The sequence below is a fragment of the Thalia democratica genome, chromosome 3, assembly GCF_965202585.1.
Source record: "Thalia democratica chromosome 3, ktThaDemo2.hap1.1, whole genome shotgun sequence".
In the NCBI taxonomy this organism is placed as follows: Eukaryota; Metazoa; Chordata; class Thaliacea; order Salpida; family Salpidae; genus Thalia; species Thalia democratica.
Genome location: NC_139167.1, coordinates 57,061,845 through 57,075,484, shown reverse-complemented (window position 1 = coordinate 57,075,484; position 13,640 = coordinate 57,061,845). Strand labels below are relative to the sequence as shown.

General features: G+C 26.9%; 1 protein-coding gene across 1 annotated transcript; it reads left to right on the top strand.

Annotated features, from left to right (window-relative positions):
• The first annotated feature begins 993 nt into the window (after nucleotides 1–993).
• Nucleotides 994–9,890, top strand: LOC145831413 (uncharacterized). Its single transcript, XM_082938668.1, has 6 exons — nucleotides 994–2,822; nucleotides 3,058–3,263; nucleotides 5,082–5,292; nucleotides 7,863–7,989; nucleotides 8,767–8,887; nucleotides 9,538–9,890. Exons 1-6 carry the CDS (start codon nucleotides 999–1,001, stop codon nucleotides 9,608–9,610), a joined length of 2,562 nt encoding a protein of 853 aa, XP_082794794.1. The 5' UTR covers nucleotides 994–998; the 3' UTR covers nucleotides 9,611–9,890.
• Nucleotides 9,891–13,640: the final 3,750 nt, after the last annotated feature.

Genomic DNA, 13,640 nt, shown 5'->3' with positions numbered 1-13,640 from the left:
AAAAAGTTTGAAAATAATTTCTTAAAAACTGTTGGAGGAGATAGATTGGTTGTGTTTTATTTACCCTTTAAGTTTGTGCCTTCTTTAGTTTAAAATATTGGGATCTCAAACTTTGATCGCTTATATCTAAAAAATACTTTGAACCAAAAAAAGTATAGTTTAGTTATTAAATAAAAAAAATACTACCTTATTTAAAAGTAAGTTAACCCTCCATGCCCTAAAACTTCTATTTGAAGTGATATTACCTAGCAAGATATACTTCAAATATTTTAGCTTTTCAACTAAACAGTAGAATAAAGTTTTCTATTCTCAATTACAAATATATTTAAAACACTTATAAACTTTTTTGACTAAACTATTATTTTTAAGGGTGTTTTTAATTTTATGTTTTATAAAGCTTTGGCTTGTAAATTGAATAGGTTTTAATATATTTAGACATGAATTAAAAGTGAGGTTTATCAACATGTAAGGTTTTTCTAAATTGATTAGTAATTTTTTTTTATGATGTTGCCTTCTTATAGATATGGTAAACTTAAGATTATAATAATGCAATGCACCAAACATTTAACTTTTTTTAATATTTTTTATGGCTTAATAGCTGAGAACTTTATATTTATAAATTACATAAGTAGATTTTAAGTCAGTTTAAAATTTTACATAACCTTATAATACCTTAGTTTTGAGTTATTTAGGAAAAAGAAAACAAAAAAACTTTTAAGTGATTGAAAGAAAATTCAAATTAAATAATTTTTAACTCCAAGTAGCCACCTTAAAAACATATAGAAGCCTAATAAACTTAAAAGCTGGTCTAAATTTATCATAATTTAATTTAAAATAATAAGTTATTGCATACTTATATTAGCATTTAACTTTAAACTTAAGTGAATTAATATTCAAAACTATTTTTTTAAACTAACATAATTCATATAACTGTATCATTTATTTTTTTTAACAACTTAAGAAAATAATTGAATGTTTTTATGCAGCATATTTATAAAATGAGCTTTGAAGAAAGCAATTTGTTTCAACCCAGCAATGGAATCTGCATGTCGCAGAGCCTGATGAAAAAGCTGCAGGAGATGAAAGCGCTCAAGCAGAAACAAAAGGAAGAACTGCTGAACAAGCAGAACCAGCTGCTCAAGACAAACAGGTTTTTGAACCCATCCGTCTTCCTAGACAGGTACGAACATTCAAAAAAAATTCACCTGAGCAAGATTGAAGAGCAGCAGAGCTCGAGCAATGACAGCGGCCTTGAAGTGATAAACGAGCAAATGAGTGACAGCAGTTCAAACTGCACGGTGGTCAATGAGCTTTACTTAGCAGATGAGATTGAAGTCGCATCTTCCTCCAGTGAAGAAATTGAGAACAGCTTTGAAAAAAGCTCATCCGTAGACTTGAACCTTGACAATGTTCCAGTGAAAGGCATAGCTGTTGAAAAACCATTTGAACAACTCATTGAAGAGCAACTTTCTAAAGAAGAAGCTGACAAAAAGCTACAGAAAAACTTACTTAAACCCAAGAGGCCTTTTCTGCGCAAAGGTCAGGGCACTGCCAGGTTTAATGGTCCTCCTCCTAAACCTATAAGACCTAAAAAAGTCCAGAAACAAACTGAAAATGTTCCAAAACAAATAAATCTACCATCACAAAGTGTACTGGCAAGTAAAATTAATAACTTAGACATTGTTGATACTAACACTTTGCCAGCTGTGAAAAAAGTTCAAAAACCTGTAAGAAAAACTGCTATGTTAAAAAGAAGGATGCCAATCAAGGATTTAAAGCTTATACCAACTCCTGTGCTACATGAAGTTTCAAAGCCTTTGTTTGTAAGTGAAAAAGTATCTGTACCAGAACATGAAAACAAGTTTGTAAACGATTTTAATGACCAAGAAGTTTGGTCTGATGCAAACGATGACACAGTGTTAACTTTGGAAACAACTGCTTTTGAAAACCTGTTAAAAGTTCCTGCTGACCCTGATCAGTCGTCCAATGAAACTTTTGAGCAAATGGAAAAGTACTGCAACCGCCATTTTGCTGAGGATGACAACAACAAAACCCTCACTGAGTGTACAAACAATTTTAACATGGGACAGACATCAGATGATCATAAAGAACCAATTCAACCAAAAAATGAATCAAACAACTTGATGCAAAAACTGTTTCCAGCTCTTAAACCACCTGGAAATGAAAACCAACCTCCAAGCGACAATAATCACAGTTTTCCTCCTCAAAAATCCAAGCAGAAAGTTTTCCAACCTCACTTATACACTGATCCAGACCCGTCTAAGACCCAAGAAAGTGCTTTGCTCAAAAGCAAAATTGAAGAGCTGCAAGCTGAAATAACAAAGTTTCAAAGGGAAAACAAAGCCCTTCAGAAGACCAAGAATGATCACGAGTTGCAAGTCAAAAACCTCAAAAACGAAGTGGTTGAGTTTCAGAGCTTGAAAGAAGAGGAGCTCAAGAACATTGACCAGTACCGCAAAACGGAGAGGGCAAAGCTGAAGAAAGACAGGCGTCTGTTTGAAGATTATGTGGCCAACACTAAGTGCAAGCTGCCAACTAAAGAACATAAGGACCAGATACTTGAGCTAGAGCAGGAAATTGAACAAGTAAAAGCTGAAGCAAAAGTAAAGGAGCAAAGACTTGTTGCCATTAATCAAAGGCTGAGAAGTCAAGTTGAAAACCTTACTACTGAAAATGAAACATTGAAAGCTAAAGTTGAAAGTCTTGATGAAAAGGTCTTGTCAATGGAAAAGACTGAAGAAAAGAGAAAATTGAAAGAAAGCAACAGAATGTGGAAGGAAATCAACAAAATAGTTGATGAGGTATAAAAAAGAAATCTTTTACATTTTAGAATCATAAAAATTAACTAAAATGTTTTTTTTTATGAAACACCATGCTCTTTTTAATTGTTTTGCTTTTAAAACTTAATTTGAAATATAGTTTAGAAAAACTAAAGTTTAGTTTTGTAGACTTAACATTTTTCTTAATTTTTTTTTTATACACTATAAAGCTAAAATTGCAAAGTTTTTACTTGACTTTCAACATAACAACTTGCAGGCGTCTTTCAACACAACAAAAAGAAGCGAACCTGAAGAAGTGAAAATCGTGGAGTGCAACCTGCCGGTCACCAGGCATGTTTCATCTCAGAAAAACTCAAGTATTTCCAACGTTTCAAGAAGTTCCACGAGAAGCTCATCTTCTGTAAGTAGGAGCAGCCATGAAAATTCCACCCTTGTCAAATCTCATGACAAAATTTCCGAAAGGTAGTTGATGTATTGTTTGTTTATCAACATTAAATGAATTAATTTACTTAATTTTTAATAAAGTTTTGTTCCTTGAGATGTTTTTACAATTTAGTAGTGATTGTTTTATCTATGCTTACTTAAGTTTGTTAATTTTTTTTTAATTAAGAATTTGTTTTTGTATATATTTTCAGTATTTTATAGTAGTTTAATAAAGTTCAAAACAAAATTACTTAATCAGTTTTAATTTTGACCAACATATGTTTTTTAATAAAAATTTTTAGTTATTTTTACTAAATGAATACTATTTAAGAAATCAAGTTAAATTTAAATTTATTAAAAAAATTAACAAAATTAGTGTGTGTTATTTAATGGTAAAATATTAAAATTCTGACTTAATGATTATAAATATCCTTTGAAATATAAGTTGATTTAATACTATTCAAAAAAGTTATCCTAATTTCTTGTTTATTAAACTTTTAGTGGAGTTAGTAATGATATGAAAAGATAATAACTCTTGTTATAGTTTTCTTGTTTTATATGCATAGTTTAGTTTTTTTGTTATAGAAATATAATGTATTATTGTTATAGAAATATAATGTATTAATTATCTTATACTTTTTAATACCGCTTCACTCTGAAATAAAAAATTCAGGATTGCTATTAAACCTGAAATCAAAGAACATTTTACTTTTTCGGATAAATCTGAATTTTTAAACAAAAATTATTGATAAACCTGTTTTTTTTTTAATTCAAAGAATTTATGTCTTGATTATTATTTCTATATTTATAGTTGTTAAATAAGTTAAAATTTTATTTTAACAATGAAATTAAGTACTTCAGTGAACTAGCGAATAAACCGCTATCTGTAAGCATAAATAATCTTGTTTTTGTTGGAAATATTTTTTTACAAAATGCTTTTATGTTGTTTTAACTTGAAATTTTTAAAGAAGCTAAATAATAAATAATTTAAATTGATGTTAACTACTTAAAAAGTAGATAGTACATAAAAGTTACTGAAAAAATCAATTTAATACTATTTACCAATATCAAACCAAAGTTATTGTTAGTAAATATAAAGTTGCAGATGTAATACATTTAAAATATATCATACTAACTCTTTAGTAATTTTTATTAAGTTAACAACTTTATTTCTTTATAACTTATTTATTATTTTGGGATATAAAACAGTAATGCTTTATTTTACAATTGCAGATGTAGAAATAAATTGAATTTATGTTGTTAAAAAGTTATTTTTTTAGAGTTGTAAAAACAAGCATAAAGTACTTTAGAATAAGTAAAAAAATAAATTAGGGACTAGAATCCAGTAAATATTTGTTAAAAAACATAAAAAAACTTTAAAGGTTTTAAGGCTATTTATGTTATAGTAGTGCTAAGGCTTTAAAACAATTTAAAAGGAAAGACTTGAAAGAACTTGATTCTAAAAGTGTATACAAGTTTCCATGGAACAAAATACGTTTGAAGTAGAATACCTTTTAGTCTAGCGTCCTATTTTTTACTAAAAAAGGACAAAAAAACTTGTATTTGAAAACACCTGGAATAAAATTATAGACCTTGAAAGAAATATCCAAGAAGCTAGTGGCCACCCTTTAATTTAAAATGCTAACTGACTTAAACAGCAAGTTATACTCATAGTTATAAAAAACGTACACTTGTGAAAAAAAGTCAAAAAAATCCATATTAAACAGTGAATAGATTTTTGTTTACCATTAGCTTGAAACGTTCGAGTGGTTGCGTTGCGATTTCAACTCGAAATATATCAACTGTGTTCATAAACAGGTGCTTGGTTAGCTTTCAATATTAAACGCAAAATCACAGGACGCTGGAAGACGGCAGCACCGAAGTCGTTTACTCCAACAACACTAGGAAGGTCACGCGCGAGGGCGGAACTGAGATCACGTTCGCCAACGGGGACGTTAAGACGATGAACGTTACCGACGGCAGCGAAACGTACTTCTACTTCGCGTCCAAAACGAAAAAGACGAAGCTGAAGGACGGCGTTCAGATCATAGAGTTCGGCAACAATCAGGTGGGAACTTTTGTTTAAAATTTAATTTATTTTGAGTCAGTCAGAAGTGTTTTTATGTGTTAAGTGTTTTTTGAGTAAAGTAAAATATTAAAGTTATTCTTTATTGTCCTGTCCATAAGATACTTTTGTCAAGATGAAAAGTATCTTCGTTCAAAATTTAATAAGTCAGTATTTTTTGGCTTTTTTCTATTATACAGGGTTGCCACACGGTCAGGAAAAACTAAAAAAAAAATAACAAAAGTCAGAAAAAATGGGGGTTTTTGAAAAAAAGTCAGGAATAGTCTAGAAATTTGACAAAAAAAAGGTCAGATTTTGTCAGATTAATTTACAAAATTCCTTATTTTCCAAAGCCTTCAAATAGTAAAAAGTTAATTAAAAATCACACTAAAATTGCAAAATTTTCTTAAAAATTTACAAAATTATTTAATTTCCAATACCTTCATCTGGTATAAATTACAAGGTTGCCACACGGTCAGGAAAAAATGGGGGTTTTTCAAAAAAAATCAGGAATAGTCAGGAAATTTGACAAAGTTAAAAAAATTCAGATTTTATCAGATTAATTTACAAAATTCCTTATTTTCCAAAGCCTTCAAATAGTAAAAAATTAATTAAAAATCTTTTAAAATCAGATTGAAATTGCAAAATTTTCCTAGAAGTTTGCAAAATTATTTAATTCCAATGCCTTCATCTGGTATAAACTAATAAAATATCCTTTGTTAAATTGCAAAATTTTTCTGTTAACATATTAAACAACTACCCAACTTGAACAAGCAGTTTTTTTATGCTCTTTAGTATTGATGATCTGTGGCAAGGACACTTTCATAGTGAAACTGTGATATATACACAAAAAAGTTTTTGCGTTTCTTTAGTTACGTGATATCTATTATGCAGCCTTGTTAACATTGTATCAGAGTACCCAGCCTGTTGTTGCCTTTATGCGTGAGGACATTTCGTGCTTGGTAATTAAAGTGCTAACCATCATTTTGAAAGACGTAATTATTATGAATCTCAGCTTAACCAGTTATTCAAGGTTGAATTAAATGATCAAAGCTTCCCTAAAACCTGCTCTTGATCTTGGTTGTGCTGCAACCAATTTGCTTGCAAATTTGAGAAAAAAAGGCCTAGTTGAGGAACAAAAGGTCTTAAATTTCAACAAAGAATATAGATTACATAGCTGTTGAAAATCTCCGAAGCAGAATAGCTATTGGAAGTACATTTGTAAAAAATATGTCATGCCTAAATCCGCATAGCCTTGAAAATTAGGATTCACAATTGTTGTTAAGCGTTTTGCCAACATTGTGCACTCCTTAGCATAGTAAAAAATGTGCTCCAACTCTGAAGGTGATTCTAGCATTGAACAATTTAGAACTTTGGTAAATTTTCCAACCAATGCATTAAAGTTCAAGAGCTTCAAGCAAAAGGAAAATTGTTTGGACCAGTTCTATTTTGAAACATTAAAATTTACTGTCAAATCTTCTATCAGAAAGTTGTTGCAACCATTATTTGTGTTGCACATTGACCAGGCTGAGGTCGAACTAGGGTTAAGTATTAACAAATCTCTGCTTGAAAACAGTATGAAATGAGCAACTGTTACATCCAGAAGAAGAGTTAAAGATTATATGTATGCATACAAACTATAACAGCTGATAGAGCTTTTTATTACAAATACATCAATCATACACAGATTCTTAAAGTGATGTAATGAAAGTTAGATGATTGAATTCATCAAAAAAACTGTTGTTTTAACCTGTATAAAAATAAGATTGGAAGATTTATATAGTTTCAAGTGTTTGATTATGTATTTTAGAATAAGTTTAACTTAAGATTTTAGATTTAGAAAAGTCAGGAAAATTTTAGTTAAAAGTCAGGAAATTTTTCTTAGCTTGAGCTGTGGCAACCCTGATTCTATTTCTATTTTTTCTTTGTAAAATTAGTTTAAGGTTTAAAGAACTTGTATTTTAGTTCTTGTATATTTTGAACTTTTTTTTAATAATTTTATATGTTTGATTTTGTTTAGATGAAGTTCATTTCAGCAACAGTATTTTTTAATTGTTAAACAATATGCATTAGTAGTACTTATCTTAAAGTTAAAAAAAAAAGTTTTCTGTTTAAGGTTTAAAATAACAAAAATTTAATGCTTAACAAGGTTTTTAATTCTTCATGTTTTTGCTTCATAATCAAAACTCACTGTTATTCATTTTTACTAAAAATTTATTTTGAATTGTTTTATTTTATACAAACAACTATTTTGTAATGCTTTTTACCATAATAAAAAGTAGTTTTTTTTTTTGTTATTTATAACCACAACTAGTAGTTGTAACTCGTTTTATGGATTTTTAGTGTCATAAATGTTTTATTTAAAAAAAAATATCTAGCATTGTATTTTAAACTTCAAAATATATCAATTATAATTGCAATTTCAATGAAACTTTTCTGTGACACAAATTATACTGATTTGTTTTTTATCAAATGCTGTTGTTTGTGTTTTTACTCGATTAAAACTATAGCACTTCATCATTTTTTACTCACTAAGAAGTTGTTCACTTCTGATAAAAATTTCAAATTGTTAGGTGGAGAGGCACTTCTTGGACGGATCGAAGCACATCAAATTCGCAGACGGATCTTCAAAACTGATGAGATTAGACGGGTACGAAGAAACCACGTTGCCAGATGGTACTAAAATGAAAGTTCACAACGGTTTGTCACTCTTGTTTGAGTATGTTTGAAACGGCTTAATAAAAACTTCAGTAAAAAGAAGTATAGTAAAAATTTACGTAGATCATTCTTTACTTTCAGATAAATTAATTTCAAATAGTTTATGCCCGCTGGAACTAAAGTGAAAGTTTTATTTAAATCACTACAGAACTGATACTTATTTGCGGCTTTATTAATGTTTTGTTTTGAACCTTTAGTAAAAAGCACTTGTATCAAAACAGTACATTGGTAACTCTTTATTTAAAGACTAACTTGCTTTCGAATATTTTAACAAGCACAAAATTGAAGTTTTTCACTTGTTTGTTTGATATCAAAAAATTTTAAGTAGCGTTTTAATGTTTACAGTTAAATTTATTAGTTTTCTGTTTTGAGTTTAATTATTTTCTATTATCTATTAAGATCGTTTAGATCCGTCTTCACCTGTACACAGTAATTACAGCAGTATACGTTGATAATTTTTGTATAGAAAACTTTTTAAGAAGTTAAAACAAATTTTGTATCACTCAATTTAGAAAACTAAATTTACAAGTCTTTTTTTATATAGTTAAAAATGATTTAAAGCATATTTTACATCAAAACTTGTTTTAAGCCATGCTCAAACTTTTATTGATAAAGATAAAATTTCCATTGATACTAAGCGTGAGTACCGTGCTTTTTATTAAACGATCAAATGTGCGCGGTTTCACTAATTTTTTAAAACCTTAAACTTCTATTACTTTTTACTTTTGCAACCAATCAAACAACACAAACAAATATCAGGTGAGAAAGTGATAGAGTTCGCGAACGGCCAGGTCGAAACGCACACTCCCGACTACAAGAAGCGCGTTTACCCGGACGGAACCACAAAGACTGTGTTCAGCGACGGAAGGCAGGAAACAAAGTTGGTGTTTCGATATTCTGAATTGAAAACAAAATTTATTTAAAATATATGTTTTAATGTTTATAATTGTTATTTTAAATGTGCTGCACAACACCGTTTAGTTATTAGTTGCTATGTTAATTGATCAGGTTGATATTTTGATTTAAGAAATACTAAAATAAAAATATCTTAGTATATGATATGAAACTTGTTTTAGACACTTTCTTACTTTATAGTAGTTTGATCTAATGACTAAAATAAGTTTTAACTAAAATAAACTTTATTTAGACAAGAAAATTGTTAATAAATGAGACAAAAGTTTTCAAAGTGTTAAAAGCGCTGTTTTGTAATGTAATAACATAAACAATTTATAAAATCATTTTTCTAAGTTTGAGCTATTTCTATATTTGCACTAAACGTGATTGTTTAGGTTTTAGCACAATCAGTCTATTTTTTTCTAACAAAGTAACTACTAATTTTTTTTTTCTAGTTAGTCAAAATAGTATTTAAACTTTCTTGTTTTGTTTTACTAACAGATTTATTTTGCTGTTTCAACCCTTATTATCTGTTGATCATGTTAATTTACGTTGAAAGTTTTTGTTTCTAAATCCAATAGATTCTTGCTATAATTTTATTTGACATGATTAACATATGATTATGACGTAACACAGGTACGCCAGCGGCAGGTTGCGCGTGAAAGATCCGAGCGGGAGAGTCGTAATCGACAAGATGACCAACGGTTGATAGAAAACTCAAGAAAAACTTGAAATAATTGCGAAAAAAAAACGGTGTTACAGTTGTTCGAACAAATGAAAACTTTGTTAAAGTGAAGGCTTAGAATTAGTGTTTTAGAGTTAGAAAAGGTTTTTTGTCTCTATTCGAAGATTAACTTTAAAAATATAGCTTTTTTGTCTACATTTGTATGTATTCTTTGTTGTTTTATTATAGGATTTTTTTGTTGTTGTTTTTATTTTGTACTATTTGTTTGTCTATTTCATTCAAATCTTTATTTAAACTGACAATCACTTACTCGTTAACAACAAATTTGTAATGTTTTAATAAGTTTTTTTCATATTATTTGTACTTCCATAAGACTTTAGTATAAAAGAGATCAAAAGATAAAAGATTAGTTTATTTCTAATTAAACACTGTTTTTACACACTTCATCATTTTTTTAAGTAAGTTTAAAATTTTTTGTTAAGTTTTTGTTTAGGGTTTATTTACTAAACTACTCTACTCTTTTTCATTAGCTAGAAAGTAGTTATAAACATTTTATTTGAAACTACTTTATGTTTAAATATATTTTTTCTACCTTAAATTCCATACAAATTTTTGTTTTTAGTTTTGACTAAAAATTTTAAAAACTTGCATTCTATCTTGAGATTAATTTATTTAGTAGCCAATTCATTTTAAATTTTGTTTGTTTTTGTTTGAATTTGTGCTGCTATTTGAAACTAAAATTGTATGAATATTTGTTTGTTTTAAAACTGAACTACTGTGATTTATTAGAACTTTCCTTTTTTTTAGTGTAAAATTTTTAACTATTGTTTTCCACTATTGAAAATTACTTTTAAGTTTAGTTGTACAATTACGTTTAGCTAAAGTTAAGCAAAATGAATTGAAAACTTTAATTTTGTTCTTATTTGAATACATTTTAAATGTATGTAAACACACTTGTTATTTATAATTAAATATAGTTATTTTTCTGTAAACACTTGTGTATAAATATATTTTAAGTTATAGAAATTTAGCGATGCATTTTATCATAAACGTTTTTATTTAGTTTGTATATGTAACATTAGAAATAAGCAAATTTAATATTAAATTGAAATTTTAGTTAGATATCGTATAAGTAAAATTAAAATTCCTGTTAAAGACATTTTTTAATTTATTCTAAAACAAAGTCTTATAGAAAGCTAAAAGAATAAATTAAACTTTTTATTTAATAATATATTGTTTGTATTATATTATTAATTTTCATGATTTTCAAGAAAAAAAGCTTAGAGTAAAAAGTATTTTACTAAAAAGTTTAAACATAACTCAATCATTTTCGAAAAAACTTTATTAATTAATTTCGTTTAGCTCTTCTTCAAAATAATATTGCTAAATACTATTAATATTATAAAGTAATTTTAGTTATATACAATGAATTTCTAAAGCCTAGCTAAAAATAGTTACGTCATAAAGTATAAAAGTCTGTTTAGAAAAAGTTTGAAAAATAGAATTGAGTTTTACTGAACAATTCAAATTCAGTACAACTCAATTCTATTCAGTCATAGTTCCAGTATAAAATTTATAAAACAACCAATTTTAATTTTGATTAACTGAGTTAAAATAATGTAATTAAGAAAAAACTCGACCAAAAAATAAAAAAAGCTGTTTTTTTTTTCTTTCAAATCATTTTGCACAAAAAGCAATTAAACTATATTGTTTTTTTCATTAAATAAAGTATTGTACCTTGTTTTACTCTAAAAAAAAGTTGAAAATGCTGTTAAAATTACAACTTCATGTAAAATAATTTCTTAGCAATTTAACAATTAAAAATAAGGTACAAATATAATTACTAAATAGTTGAAATGATTATTGTAAAATATTTGAAAAATACTAACATTAATGATCTGCATAACTACTAAAGTATATTGTCTTTTTTAAGTTAAAATGTAATTTTGTAAAAAGTAAAGTAATTTAGAATATGAAGTTCAAAACTTGTTCTTAATATGTTTATGCTGTACCAAGTAAACTTTAATAAATTTTGATTTCCGAATTGAAAAACAATAATTGAAAATATGACAAATGTAATTTATTTAATTTTTATGTAACCTTTAAGATTCTAGAATTTAATAGAAACAAATAGAATTAGTTTTAGTATGGACTTAACATTAATCTGGTTTATACAATGTGCCTAATTTTTAATTAATAAGTTACAAGTCTACGTTTTATTTCAATGGTGATCTTACAGACTAAAGAACATCTAACAAGTCAAGAAAGTTTTAAGACCACAAATAAATAACAGCGTTTTCATTCGTTTTATTTATACCTAAATTAAACTTTATAACTCAACTTTAAATACAAGTAGTCAATAAATTCTATAAATTAATTTCCTACAAAACAAATGCAAACAGTTTTATATAAGTTTTCAAAAGGTATTTTATTTAGATTTAGTTATTTTTGTTGTTTATAATTGTGTTAAAAAGAGAAGTATAGCAACAAAATCATTTGTAGACTTTTTCAAGAAAACTAAAAAGAAAACATTTTTGACAAATATATCAGTAAAACCATTTTTTAATTTAAAATGTTTATAGAATATAAACTGAGCTTACAAAAAGTGATTTATAAAAAGTACTGAGTTGATTTTTAATATAAATAATTTTTTGTGAATATAAATCTTTTGTTTAATACCAGATTAACTATAATTAAGATAAAATCGATACAAGTCAAAAGACATTTTAACTTATATATTTACTGGATTCAATTCGAATTAAACTCTTATTGTTAACCAACTAGACTTAATTATCTTCCAATCACTTTGTATATATAGCTTTTAAATTATTTTAAAAACCACAAGAGAGTCGTTTATCTTGTTTCTTAATCTATAAATCTTTGTTGAGATAACTGTATAATTAAATAAAAATGAAATTTACTTTTCATAGACATTTTAAACCTTACAGTCATCAGTTTTATAAGTGTTAGTACTCTGAATTTCGAAACGGAAGAATTGTATAAAATTAAAAAGTATTTACAAAATTGAAAGTCAGTACTGTTTTTTTTTAACATTGCATCTCCATGCAACAATAGTATTTGTCTACTGAAATTTAAATTGTATAGTTTACATATTCATGTAAACATATTTAATAAGTTTTTTAAGCATACAAATAAAAGCAAAAACTAAATTTGTTTTTTGAAGTTAAACACAATTTATTTAATTTTGAAACAGAATGGTCTTTTTATACCTCAAATCCTTTGTAAGTATTTTTGAGCATTGGTTTCTTGTCTTTCTCAGTAAAATAAATGGTGATTTTTTGTTCAATAATAGTAATACACTGCTACAAAATCCCTTTTAAAATATTCAAAAAGGTTTAAGTTTAGTCTATTACAAAACTACATAAGGTATTGAATGTTCTTAACCTACATAAAAAATTGTTGACTAGTAAAATGTAGACCAATTTTAATATTTTATAAGCTAAGTCATTTATACTCGTATTTATTTTTGGAACTATTGTTTCTCATAAAATTTTGATTTAGTTTTGATAAAATGTTTTGAATGTTAAACAACTATCAACGCTGTAATACCAATTAACATAAGCGTTCTGATCAACAAAAAAACTTACCTTGATTATTTTTTTCAAGCATGTCTGGTTTCTAACTGTATTTCTGGTACTTTTTATAACTATGAAACTGCTTAAAAAGTATTTTAAAATACTTTAAACCTAATTAGAAATAGCAAAAAGGAACTAATTAGCAATGCTGCATCAGAAATATTTTTAGTAAAATGTTTATAAAATAAATTTGGTTAATAACAGTCAGTAAGTAATGTGAAGGGTTTAGATAAAAGGACTAGTAAAAATCTTAAAAGCTTCAGGGTAATTAAAAGTTAGGTATTATTTAGAAGCTTATTTTTAGAGTTTAATGTTTTAGGTGTGTGAATTTCATGTAAGCCTTAGCATAAGTATTCTTAGTAACACACTACTTCTTAACGCTTTGTATATTTAATGTATGTAAATAGTTATAAATAGAACCTTACACTTTAAATATGAAACTAGTTTTTTTCAATACT